This window comes from Belonocnema kinseyi, chromosome 2 (assembly GCF_010883055.1).
Source record: "Belonocnema kinseyi isolate 2016_QV_RU_SX_M_011 chromosome 2, B_treatae_v1, whole genome shotgun sequence".
Classification (NCBI taxonomy): Eukaryota; Metazoa; Arthropoda; class Insecta; order Hymenoptera; family Cynipidae; genus Belonocnema; species Belonocnema kinseyi.
The window spans coordinates 8,322,280-8,336,258 of record NC_046658.1 but is presented as its reverse complement, the minus strand read 5'-3'; the positions used below and the strand labels follow the sequence as shown (position 1 = coordinate 8,336,258).

Below are 13,979 nucleotides of genomic sequence, written 5' to 3'. Positions count from 1 at the left end.
GGTGGAAATGACACCGTCTTGGCATGCAAAAATGAAACCCTCTGTACCAGACTTCAGTCCGGGCGATTTAAGGAAAGCAAACGTTAGCTCACAAGACATTGAGTGATCCTTCACATTTCTGAACATGTTTCTTTTGCTTGTACGTGCTTTGGCTTGAAGAACTATCACAACCGTATTTCACAATTAACTTCAAGTTATTAGGTTTCCTTATATCCGTAAATGGAAGAGAAATATCACGATTTTTAAAAATCCGAGATATCGTATGATCTAATAAAGATTTTAAACCGATTGTAAAACCCTTTTCCTTTACCGTAATCGAATCTGGATAACATTCTTCTTTAGGTTTTGCCAAATTGTCGTATGCTGGGTAAATGTCAGCATTTCTCTTTTTTGCCTGCATGTGAATCATGTGATACTGACTTCTAGACAAATCAGCTTCTTCTATTAACGCCAAAGCTTCTTCTAATGTGTAAGGAATCGGGAAATCATTTATATTTTCATTTTCATCGAAAGGTAAAATTGAATTAATGAATTCTGATACTTTCTTCCTATCACATAGATTTAGCAAGTGTAAAAACGCCCTCTTATTTCGAGGTCAGTATATTTTTCACGTATATCCATTAATTTCCTTCGTTTTGTTGAAGTAGATCATTCTGCAAAGTCACCTGAGTTAGGCCTTCCGCATTTATCATTACTTTCAGGTAGGCAATTCCACGATAAAATATGTGTTTAACCAACCTGTGAACTTGTTCTTGAAACAAGCTTTACTAATTGCTGAACTCTGCCATTTCCTTTTAAAATGAGGGATAAAATCATGATTCAATTTGTTTTTAACCTTTTTCAGTTGTTTATCGCTTAAATTAAATTCTCCTTTTCAATACTGCGCCAAATCTTCCACACTTCCATTGGAATTAGAAATGAAAAAATCGGATAGGACCCTTTTGAGAACTTTTAATGCATCCATTTGGCCTTAATGGAACACCATTTATTGGGAAAATATTAAACCCAACAAATTTGTTTACAAATTGCCTAAAATTATTTAGTACTTACATCTATTATTAACACAAAATCCCAGAATTAGAAAACAAAACAAATAAAGAAAACAAATATAATGTAATGCAGAGAAGAATACATCTGTGAAAAGAAAACTCTTAGTCTAATGCACATATTTCTGAAAGGGAATATTGAAACAAGTGAAAGTTATTAAAAAAAAAGATAACTCTGAATACCATCGCTATGGAAAAGAATTCTATTTCTAAATTATTCATTTGAAGGAACAAGATTTTTTTCTACGTGAAATTGACAATATTTGGAATTGTTTTATCTGAATTGTTTATAAAAATTTAAGTTATATTTTACTAAATATTATAAAAGATACATCTTTTAGGGATATCAGTAGCCATTCTAGCGATAAAAGAAAATTAAAATTGGATACAACCTTAAATTTGAATAATTTATCACAAGAATTATTTATAACAATTGTTATTTCTAACTTTTCTAATATTTTTGTGACTAGCAGTCATTCATCCAATAGCTTAAAACATTTCCAGTGCAAAAACAAAAAAATTTCTATGCGAAAGGACCAAAATTTTGAATTAGTTTATCTAATTTGTTTATAAAAATTTAAGTTGTTATATTTTATCAAATATTATTAAATATTTATTACTTTAAGAAATATCTGAAGTCGTTTTGGCGATTGAAGGAAATTATAATTTTTAAAAATCTGAAATTTTAATATTTTGTCATAAGAATTGTTTATAACAATGGTTATTATAAATTTTTAAATTATTCTTGTAATTATATATCATTCCTACATTAATGTGAAGCACTTTTAGTAAACAGAAAGTTTCTTACTGATAATAAGACTATTTGCTAATTTGTTCACAAAATTTGTTTATAAAAAATACATTAAGGGCAATGAGATATCGGACAGGCTAGCAAAACTAGCAGCAAAAAATTTTTTTGGGCCCGAGCCAGTTGTAGGCATTTCCAGTAGGTTAGTCACTGAAGCTCGGGAGGAACGAAGTCAATGTCCTAACAGAAATGTTTATAGGACACGGAAGCCTCCAGTATCGCACACGTAAGATAGGGCTTGAAGAAAGTCCCCTCTGTCATCTGTGCGGAAAGGATAATGAGACGGCTACTCATATTTTTTGTCACTGCCCTGTGGCACGCTTAAGCTTATTAGGGGACGCAACGGGATCACACAAGCGTCAGGGGCTGTTGTGGCCTCTACCCAGAATAATAATGCAATTGGAGAAAACCTCTACTCTAAGACGTTTTTGGGATCGCTGAATCCAAACCCGGGTTTAGTTCAACCCCGTGATTTTGATTCCATGTTTTTTTAAAATGATGATCTTGGGATGACCTTCATCACGACCTAATGCAGTTAAAATGACCCCGGATTCGGATTTAGCGACACAAAAAACGTCTTAACGTAGTGGTTCACACGAACTCCATGGTTTTTTCTCATTTTGACCTTCACTTGCCCTCAATCCTGAACTGATGGGGTCAAACTTACACCGGATTCTTATTCAGCCACCCTAACAACTTCTGAAAATGAAGGTTTTTTCCGATCCGATGGTTTTCTTCACTTTGGATTTTAATTGACCTTGATCTTAACCTGATGGGGTTAAACTGAGTGAAATTGATAACGAATCGCGAATTTTGCAAGTTATCATCAAATGTCACTAAAATGGTGAAAACAAACCCACGCTTCTCAAGAGCAATGAGAATAGTCACTGCCAACGAGGAGAGCAACAATGAAGATTTAGACGCCACGGTTCGGAACATTTGTTTAGAACATTTCGAATAAGACTATTGATGCCTCAAATGTTACCAGAATCGGGCTATGAACAACTCTGGGTAGCAATTAATAAGCGCCTCAAAGAACTAAAGCAGAGGACACAAAGAATCTTGAAAGATGAACGACGAAATCATGAACAACTGCTATCAGAAGAGAATCAAACAGTACAAACCGAAACCAATGCCTTGGAAAATAGTATTGGCCGCTCGATAGAGGCGACGGTTAATATTACAAAAATCTTTGAGAAGAGAGAGAACCGTAGGCAAGCTCAGATCAACTGGTTGAAAACCGCCCATGCTAGGGTAGTTAAGCGTATCACGGAGAATCTCGATAGTAGGAGGAGCAATGAATCGTTACCTGCCGCCAAACCAAACACCAAATGTGTGCTTACAGAGTACAATGGCGAAAGGAAGTCGAATAAAATACGTCAGGTAACTCATGAAATACTGGGAAGTAGTGCGCCCACAAGCCTGCGACACCGAGTATCTCCTTGAGAAATCTCTGTTTGAACCGTCCAGGGATAGATGGTTGATTATCAAAAATTACGTCACCAGCCTAGAGTCATACCTCAAGTAATTTCAACAATTTCACTGGGGAGAACAAGCTCAGAATAAAGTACCGTAAAAATTGGAAAAAAGCGGAAGCAATAAGAAAACTTACGTGACATTACAGAAATAAGCTGAAATACGCAATAATTGGCCAATGATTTAATCGATGTGAACTAATATTCGAATTGCTTGAGAAATTTTACAAAATTGGAAGCACCTCAGATCCTCAAGATTGGCGGAATAAAACACCGAATCTAAATAATCAACTAAACACGTGGCGGACGCCCAATACTGGAAACAGCTACGCCAAAACAGATGCCGGAACCACAAGAAATTATAGCAAAGGAACGCCACAACCGACATCGGGAGGCACATAGCGCTTAAATAGAATGATGGGACTAAGGCAGGTCACACGTCCAGGGGGACCCCGTACCCCACGGGAGAACAACTCATGTCGGCAACCAGAACATCTCCCAAATTCGTTACAATATTGTCTGCAGAACATCGAAACGGAAACCATATACGAAAATGATGACAACTCCTACCTTTTAGAATGAATAACACCCGAGACAGAAAACGGACAGGGGCCGCGTTAATAAGTAATAGCGATAATATTGAAATGAAAACGACCATCATATATAACGCAAACATCTTAACCAATACCCAGAAGAATTAATAGAAGAAAATCAAGTTATAATACCCAGAAAACCATTAAAATGTTACACCATCAATATTCAAGTGGTCATTGGGGGGGGGGGGGGGGGGGGGGGGGGGGGGGGGGCAAGGTCATGCGGCTTAGTTGACAATTTTTTACTAACGTGCTTACAATTTCCAACCCCCACGTATAATTTACTTTTCTGGTAGTGCCACGGCTGTTTCGAACATGCATCATTGTGATTCATATTCTCGACGAGCACGAGAAAAAATTCGATGTCGTGACGAATCAGTAGACAGAAGAGAACTTCCATCGCATATCTAGTGTTCAAAAATTCAAAAAAAAAAGTGCGAGAGGGGCAACCTTTCGTGGATAAAAGCTACCCAATTCCCATGGCTCATCGCAAAAAAGTCGATGAAGGGATAAAAAGGATGCTTAATATGGGGATCCAAAATTAATATAACAAGTAGTTTTTGGCAAGTGCCTTTGCATGACAGCGCACGTCAATAGACCGTCTTTCAATAATTTGTAAGGAGTTATGAATTCAAAGTTGTTCAATTTGGATTTAAAATGAGCCCTCGTGCGCGGTTTGAATTACGAACTACTGGGCATGGGAGAACACATAATCACCTTCACCGATGATACCTTGATAACATAAAAACTTACTAACAACATTTAGAACATCAGTTAAAATGTTTTTAGATTCTATGAAATTAGGATCTCTTTTCCTTCGATTATTAGTTTTTGTTGAAAAGGTCTTAAAAGAAATCGAAAAGGGTGAGACAGCGTCGGTGTTTTTTATGCTAAATTTCAAAAGTTATCACATTTATTTTAATTACTTAAATGACGCATTTCCTCTACTTACAAAAATAATTAAATGTGTAAGCTTCATGATTTGTTTAATTGAGGAAATGAAACGTTCGAGTAGAAGAAATAATTGTATATACAATTCCAAAGAATAGAAATGGTTAGAACAGAATTTATGGATTTATTTCGGGAACTCTGTTAATATTTTTCACTCCGCCACCCTGTGAAAGGAAATATTAAATTATTATTTAATATGGGTGCCCTTCAATTGTATATTTGTTTTGAGATTGCGCTCCGGATAAAATGACTAATCCTATCCTTAAACTCTTCCCTCGCTGTCTATCAAAACAACTACGCCTGGTACCTAACTCGCACTCCGCTTGTAACAGAGGCGTAGCCGTTTTGACAATTCGCAAGAACAGAGGCTTATGTCGAGGTTTGTTATCTACTAAAGTTTTTAGGGTTCCTGAATTAGCTATTGTTCTGCAGGATTGTTGCTTTGGAGTTAACCTTGCTTATGGTGACTCACCACTGTTTTGTTTCATTACTAGTTTTGGGTTTAGATGGGGATTCTACTTGTTCTTGATTATTTTGGTATTTATTTTCTTCGCTAGTTTCCTCATTTCGAACTTCTTAAGTTTAAAGTTCATTGGGTTCGTTTTTAGCCTGGTTTATAATTCAATTCAATCGTTAATCGAATTCCGGTTTACTGTCTAGTCCAAATTCCTTGGTGGCTTTTATATTAAGTTTTTGTTTTAAGCATGTTCCTTTATAATAAGTTATCTAATCCTGCGCGACTTTTGACTCGTCATCGATGAACGAAATCGGCTTTGAAGGATTAGAATGGATAACCTTTTCTTATCAGAGGTATTCTCTTCCTAGAATTTCATCTGCAGTTGGAGCGAAATGTGGAGAGACAACGTGAAAAACTACCATGGATTTTTCTATGGGTTGTTTTATCGTGCCTCTAGTGGAAAACCTATTCTGAGTGAATTCCGTTATGTCTATAGGTTCATGTTTATTTACCAATAGTTTTTCATTTAAAGAATTTAGTTTTATAATAATAATGTCAGCTCCGGTATCGATCAAAAAGGAAACTTTTTTCTTATTGAATCTAAAGGGTGAAAACTCTACGGCTGGAGATTCTAGATTAAATTTTGCATGGGAGATTGTGCTCGTTTCATTAAGATTTGTGCACTCGTCTGATGCTTTTCTTTCCTCTCTTCCGTCGTCGCGTTCAACAACGAGCGGAGTTGTAGTTTAAAGTATCGTTGTTTCAAAGGGACTGAGGGTTGATCTCATTATGATAATAATACGGATTTGAATATCCTGCACCTTGCTACGGAGCCGTTGGAAAATAAGGATAGGGATTATACTGCATGTACGGATATTGATAAGGCGAAAAGTAATTACTTGAAAAATTAAGATAATTCGAACCTCGAGGTAAATAAGGGCGTTTTATTTTCCCTGAGGGATATGGTTTTTGATCCTAATTTTCATGGGACACGGGAGTTGTCACAATACGGGCATGAGGGCTCGGACTGCGATCCCATGACCCTGAATAATTAGGCCGAGAATGTCTTGAACTATGATAATAATGTGTTGGGCATTGAGGGCTTAATTGTTGTCCCGCCTTATACTCGAGGGCGACTTTTAGGGCAGTATCTAAATTTGATGGGTTTCGTACTTTCACTAAACTTGAAAGTTATCTAGGAATCCCCGCCTAAAGGCTTCTAGGGCAAAGTCCTTTAATGGGGCTAAAAGTTGTTGCGATCGAAAAATTCATTGACGTTTTCCTCTCGTCTCGTTTATATTTGCTTTTTGCTTTTGAGCGATGATTTTAATTAAAACGAAATTAAGTAAGAAGATGAAAAAGGTTAAATATCTGTATCTGGTCTTTTCTTACAAGCTTTAATATCAACTACATGCTCAAAGTGATTAAAAACTTGCAAAAAATTCATTTTTGAAATATAATTGGCATTTTCAAGAGAGGGTTCGAATGACTGAATTCAATATATTTATCCTCTTAAATACACTATCTTGGTTATGTATCGTATTACATTTGGAACATCAAATATTAAAATGTTAAATTCAAACCTTTTGAGAGGGATTTACGTTTTTGAAAATAAAATGTTAAAATATCACGAAAATTTCCGAGGGTATAATATGAATTGTCGTTCTAAACCCTTCACTTGCACAATCTTGCTACAAAGAGTAAATGCAAGGTTAATTCTGGGTGATACGTAGATTTATTAACTAATGCCGGGCTTGCGAGTACGCGAAGTCTACTAAGGCCTAACAAAGTATCTATCTTATAATTAGACTGAAGTCAAATTTTTTAGAAACACTGATTTTAAACATTTAAATTTTTGGATATAGTTGTTTGAATTTACAATCACAAAAGTGACAACCCCACTGCCGCCACCAAATCAGGTGCCGCGTCCCGATAAGAAAGGTGAGTTTAGTTTGGTAATTGGATACGAGTAGGTAAGAGAGGTTAAACGGTTGATTAGGTCAGGGTGGTGAAGCCTGACAATGATTTATTGCGGATCGTTGTTACTTCGTCAATCCTAAGGGGATTGTGTGATGTATAAATTCAAAAAGATAACAATCATAAAATTAGTAAATATTTATTAGAATAAAAGAGTAGAAGATAAGGTTCAAGTAAATTAAATATAAAAACTTACGCTACCTTTCAGTCTCAAAAGGGCAAGAGAAGATTGTTGTGTCGATGATATCCCGGGTAAGTTGTAGAATATCGACGGAATTGTTGATTCACACACATAATCTGAAATCAACTTGTACAAAGTCAGAAAGCCGAAGGGTCTTTGTTCATACTTAACACTTCGTACAATTTCAGAATGAATGAAAAAGGTATTCGATTTTGTACAAGGCGGTTTTTCCTTGAGCAATACTTCGCAATTGTTCAAAATATCGCTACTTTATCTAAGTGGTTCGTGCATCGAAGTTTAAGGTAACAGTAGGTCTGCTATAAACGTAAATACAACTAGGGGTAAGTCTGGGGTTTATATAGGAATAAGCCTCTTTTAAAGTCACGTACAGTTCGAGTAAACTCGACGACGCACATACGGATTGAGAAGACTCGACGAGATACGTACTTTGCTCTCATTGATCATGTTTCCAATATACTTTATACTTTTAATTTTATTCCTTTTTCGGCTCATTCTCTGGATCCTTTGCGTTTAAAGGTAAACCGTTTCATTTTACGGCTATTATACCATCTACCGGCTATTCATTTTAAGAAAAATGGGAGTAGTCAAAGCAAGTCCTCATGATCCACAGGTACTATAGGGCGACCATTTTCTATACGGGTTAGGAACGTATCAGGATCCTCATTACATGATCCTCAGAAATTAATATTCCACTTTTTCTTTATGTCGTAGGTAGCGACTAAGGAATAAAGCGGGAAACTGTGCAACGTGTAAGATTTACTACCGTAACCTTGGTAGGCAGGACGCGTCTGGCGGGAATAACTAAGATCGTTGACTATGGTTAAAATACTGAGCACGTAAAGCCGATTTTCCTTTTAAAAATGCAGTAAAGTCAGTATTGTGCTCACTAGGAGGTTTTCTTTCTTAATTTCTAGACCGTAAGTCGTGAAAAACGGTGATTCTGAGAATAAGGATCACAATTTTATTTAGCTATGGGATGATGTAAATTATCTCGCTAATATCTCGTAGACATTCGAACTGATGTTCTAAGAGAATCAACTGAAAATTTTTCACCAAAACCTGGGAATCGATATGAATCATACATTATCTTGGCTAGTCCAGTATCGCGAATTATTGTGATAGATTATGATTTCAATAAGAATGATTATTACACCACATACAGAAATACTTTTGGATGGCTTAATGTCGATTTGAGTTGCCAGTACTTCATGGCGACACTGTTGTATACAGTTTTAAAGATACTTGGCCAAAATTATTTAAATCATTTTATAAATACGTAGAACATTTATTTAAGGTCTAGAATGTATCTCAGAAGGTTGTTCATATCAAGAGATTAGATGGGAGTGCGATGGACAGTAGGGGATCCTCTCTTATCTGCCTCATGACGAAAACGATTCGTTAACTCCTCTAAAACTACATTATGAAAAAAACTTCGCGCCATGTCAAAACCATTTTTTGTTTCTCTTTAAATATGGAATAATTATTAGTGTCGACTTTGTTTTGTCCTAAAGATTTAGTGCAACACAACACGTTGGAAATGTACATACGAGATTCATGGTTGCAAGCATACATGGCATATTGTGGCATACGTGGGTTCGTCTGCATTGTGCAGTAGCATGTCTATATTCACTGTCTATAGAAGCAGCATCTAATATTTAGTTTTATAACATGAACCTTAAAGACACATTTGAATGTTGCTAGCAAACTTGGGCTTAACTGGTTATTAAAAACCACGCCTACGAAATCCTGTGGCGAGCCATAAGCACACATCCTTTATTTAATTTCTTAAACATCGTGAACCTGATTCCTTTCTAATATCTCAAACAGTTCCTCATCCGTGAAGCCGATACCCACCTCATGAATAAATCCACTTCGGGAGAATAAAGCTTCTCAGACAAAGGCTTTTAACCCTTTACGCGTGATTACTGCGAATGTAAGAAATACATTGACGGTTATATTGTGGCTAAAATAAGCTCGAGCTCTCTTGCTTTTTAGTTTTCGGCATACGTGACCGAGAAAATGGCCAATGGTTGGCGAGATCTCTTGCCCTCATCGAATGCAGGCGTCTTAGATTCTGTTCAAAGGTCATTGGATATTGTCATTCAGTTGATGTTATTCGTATTTTAGATACGAAGCGATTTTAGTTGTTGTTAAATGGCTTTGAGTTGTGTCTAACCGATTGTAAACATACTCCTTATTTTCGAATATTTCTAAACATTCGGATATACACACTTGCATTATAGACTATTTAATTATTGATTGCCTCGTGTCTCACTCGGACAATTCTTACGGAAGAAAAAGATATAGTGAATGCGGATTGCACATGCCGGTTAACTTTAAGTGAACCTGAGGCTGTACTCGGATCTCAGGACGGCTGTCAATGCTGAAGGATACATGTATATATCGCGGCTACGTCGAAGATCTTTATTCGGATGTAAATAGATCCGAGTAGACACGCATCAGGGTCAGTCTGTAAGAAGATTCTTTCGTACTTATGCACTCATGTTTGAATGTATGTATGTGTTATGATGTCATGCGTTGCAAGGAACTACGTTATATTTGACATCGGAGGGTATGTCTGCCTCTACTGATAAGAAAAAAGAATATTCGCAAAATTGAAATTGACCAGGCATTACAATTTCAAATTGGAAGCGCAATAGTTTTTGCAATTCTATTGACTGTAAATCAGTATTTTTATATTATTCTCTTCAATCAGGTTTTAAGAATCTAAAATCTGCAATATCATCTGGTACAGGCCCCTAGCGTTGCAATTTCAGAGTGCTGAATTTTCAATTTTGGGTTACTACAATTTTAATTGTTCCTTGCTGAAACTTTCTATTTGGAATTAAAATTTCAATTTGGAAAGGCATAAGGCATATTTTCAATCATTGAAGCGGGTAAAGTTGAAATCCAATTAACCTCATTTTACAGGAGAAAGAAAGCCACCTTTCTCGAGGCAAAATTACAACCGATCGGACGATATTTTGTAATTTTAGTAATAATATCTCTCACTGTTAAATACTTGTGAAAATCCTGTAATGAACGTCCAAGTGTTACAAAAAGTAGAATATTGTAGTATAATTCGTTCAGTTAGTTTAATTTCTTCAAATTCTAACATTTTTTAATTAATTTAAATCCTCAGTCACAGGGTGAAAATTTCAAAATCTTAATTCTTCACTAAAATAAGTATAAAAAAAGCGAGAAAGTTTGATTTTAAAGAAAGTCCAAATTTTTCAAAGGAAGACTTAGCACCATTTAGTTTTTCCTGCTTCAGTTATTATTTTAGACCATTTCAATTTAATTCATTCATCTTCAGAGGGTCTTCCCAGCTTTCTTAAAATGAAAAATGAAAATATAGTTAAATATAAAAAATAAAGGTTGTTGAATTCAGGTTATAAATCAAGTTAAATAGTCAAATAACTTCTCAAATAAGTATAACAAAATAAAATATTTCTCTTAGACACCGTATATACTCTGGAAAGTGTCGACAAGATTCAACGACAGATTTCACACAATTGTTTTTTTATTATGTCACGATAACGAGTTAAAATGTATATAGATTTGACATAACGATATTTCGGAACATGTACAAGCTGGCGCATCATGTTAAAAAGTAATCTAAAGAATAGGTAATTTTGTATATAAAACAGTATATGGATAAAATTAAAAATAATATAACTTTAATCTGATTGCTCACCTTTGATGTATACGAATAATAGGTTCACGGGGTTAAAAACAAGCGACAAAAAATAATTATGATTATTTCTAAATCATGTATCTATTCTTAGTTTTCTCATATTTGTAAGCTGTTGTTAAATGCGAAACTTTGCAGAACAGCGAGAAAATCCAAGTTATTTGATTTAAAAATAAATAAATTTAGCAATTTCTATTGATCGCTACGACATTTTATTCCTTAATTTTTTAAATAAAAGGTACTTTTAAAATACTCTATAGCATATTATAAAAGTTTAACGAATTATTAAGTTTAATTTACTCATACAACTTTCAGAAAGAACTGCTTCGAGTTCACGGCATGCCTGAATGGAAACCTTTTAGAAGAAAAAGGTTACTTGACAGGGGACTATTAATAAAAAGGATGGATACTGCAATTCGAAATGAAGGAGGTGTCACAAAAGTACCAAATGAAGCGTTAAAATGGGTATGTAAAATTTTCTCCTGTATTTCATTTATTACTTCAAAAATGATTCTTGCAACTTGCTTCCGGATCCCCGATAGCTTTTTTGGTCTAAATAAAAGTGTTCAATGGGATTGGAAATAGCGGATAGAGAGGAATAGAAAATATGCATTACATTGTGAAAGCATTTTATCTGCTTGAATACTTTCATATACCCTAACAAAAAAATCTGCCCGCCTAGTGGGCACATTTTCATCGTGCGGGGCGCGTGGAGCTTTCTTCGCCCGTAAGTTTGAGCGCACCTAGGACGCACATCTTTTTAATCTCGCGCTTCCCGCTCGATAATAAGTTACTTCGCGCTCCGCGCTCGGACATATTTGCACCTCGCGCTTTGCACCCGGATATTTATTTTTTGCTCTCAAAAACCTTGAAATACAACTTTAATAAAAATATATCTTTTAGACCGCAGTATTTAGTATATGCGTCTTCATATTCTTGATTGTCGACTTCATTAAGTATAGTTAAAGATTCAGTTGCTCAAAGCTTTAAAGGCTTTAAGGTGAACATGCTCGGCTTGAGACTCGCGCTACGTGCTCGATTTTATACAGACATTTGTAAATGTATATTAATCTTCTAAACTATATTAAAATAAATAAACTACTACAATCCTTATTTTATACATTTTTCTCTATCTTGCGTTGTTATGCTGAAAATATGATTTTTGTTTTCATAGTATTTTTTATGGATAAAAGAAAATATCCTACAATTAATAAAGCTAAAGAGTTCTGTCCAACAATGGTAGAAAGAAATCTTGTAGAAAATTTTAAACGATGAAAATCCTCAAAAAACGTTTCCCCATACTTAGCGTGGCTTATTGCCTCAAAATTGAAATTTTTAATTTCCGGCACACCACTTTCGATAATTAAAAAAAAAGACGATTCATAGTGAAAAATATTTGAAAGGTATTTTTAAGAATTTTTCAAAAGTTATAATTTCTCTTTAAGACCTTTTTTCGTATTTCGCGTCATTTAGTTCAAATTTGAATGTCATGGTGTCAAATTTTGGAGAATTCTGATACTTTCACAATCACAAATGATTAGAATGTAATAAATTATAAAAAATTTGTATCTCTTTTTAAGGTGAACGATTTTTGTCTATCAATTTGGTTTTGTATTTTTTAACGCTTTTTGAAAAAATTTCATTCCTATTTTTAGTGTAATTTTTATAATTAAAACCAAAACACCGAGTCCTATCAAAAAGTGATTCATAGAAAATTTGCAGATGTGTTTTAGATGCATAAATTTGGCAAAATATATTTTTTTTCTTATTTTGTGTCGTTTTTCCAAAAAATGTATGTTTCTTATTTTTAATGGTATTTTTCATGAATAACACCAAAATTAGGCGCCCTACCTAGAAGTAATTATTCACAATTTTTTTTATTAATTTTTATTAATTAGGCGCCCTACCTAGAAGTAATTATTCACAAATTTTTTAATCTTTTTTGGACTCATAAATGTTGTCAATTAATCTTTTTTCATATCTTGCATAGTTTGACCACAAAATGGAATTTTTAATATTTCATGAAAACCCAAAAACGTATGCTAATCTTGTAGGGCTTTTAGTCCAGGCGAATTACACAAAAAAAAAGAAAATTGTGAACAGGACTTGAACAATTTGAAATGGTAAAGTGATTAATAATAAACGTACAAAAGAAAAATGCGCGAGCAGGGGTTTTTTAAGGTTATTCGAATTTTTGAGAAAATTTCGGAAGATTTTGATGAATAGGAAGACATTTCACGTGAAATCGAGAAGCCAGGTCTTTGATTGAACCCAGGCATTCAGTTACCCGAGGAATTTAGCGATATTGAAGCAACGTTTGAAGATCAGGAAGAAATAAATAATGTTTTAAGCATTCATAGTGTAAAAATGTTGAGAAATGAAATATTTTTTATTACAAAATCTTAAATTCTAAATAGTTTCACCGAAAATGGCTTATACATCTATAAATTTATCAAAAATTTAAAAACCAATTGATTTTAAGGCAAAAAAAAAATAGTTTAAATTCGTATTCTTCCTTGTTCATCTGAAGCTTCTTTATTCGACTTGAATGTTGATAGCGTTAGTGTTCAAAAGTGAAGTTGCTGTCAAATAATAAAATACAGTTTTTTCGTATTTTTTTCTTCAAATTGAATGGACTAATCAGTTTTTTGAGATATTTTACAATTTAAACAAATTATTCGTAGGGTAATGAAAATAACAGAAACAAAGATTTGGGAAATCCAAAGTGGGTTTATGCCAGGAAGGTCATGTACGGATCAAATATTTAGCTTACGGC

The 13,979-nt window shown here is 34.5% G+C and overlaps 1 protein-coding gene across 10 annotated transcripts in view; it reads left to right on the top strand.

Moving 5' to 3' along the window:
* The window catches only part of LOC117167380 (LETM1 domain-containing protein 1), a 72,900-nt gene that overhangs the window by 30,446 nt on the left and 28,475 nt on the right, over positions 1-13,979 (top strand). For 9 of the 10 annotated variants that reach the window (XR_004466383.1, XR_004466382.1, XR_004466381.1 and 6 more), the window contains exon 2: positions 11,519-11,668. The exons of the other annotated variant lie outside the window; for it this stretch is intronic. Coding sequence is in view for 3 of the 9 variants with exons in the window: in XM_033352259.1 (XP_033208150.1) it covers positions 11,519-11,668 (150 nt within the window). In the remaining 6 variants the exon portion in view is untranslated. The remainder of the gene's footprint in view (positions 1-11,518; positions 11,669-13,979) is intronic. 10 annotated transcript variants of the gene reach the window in all.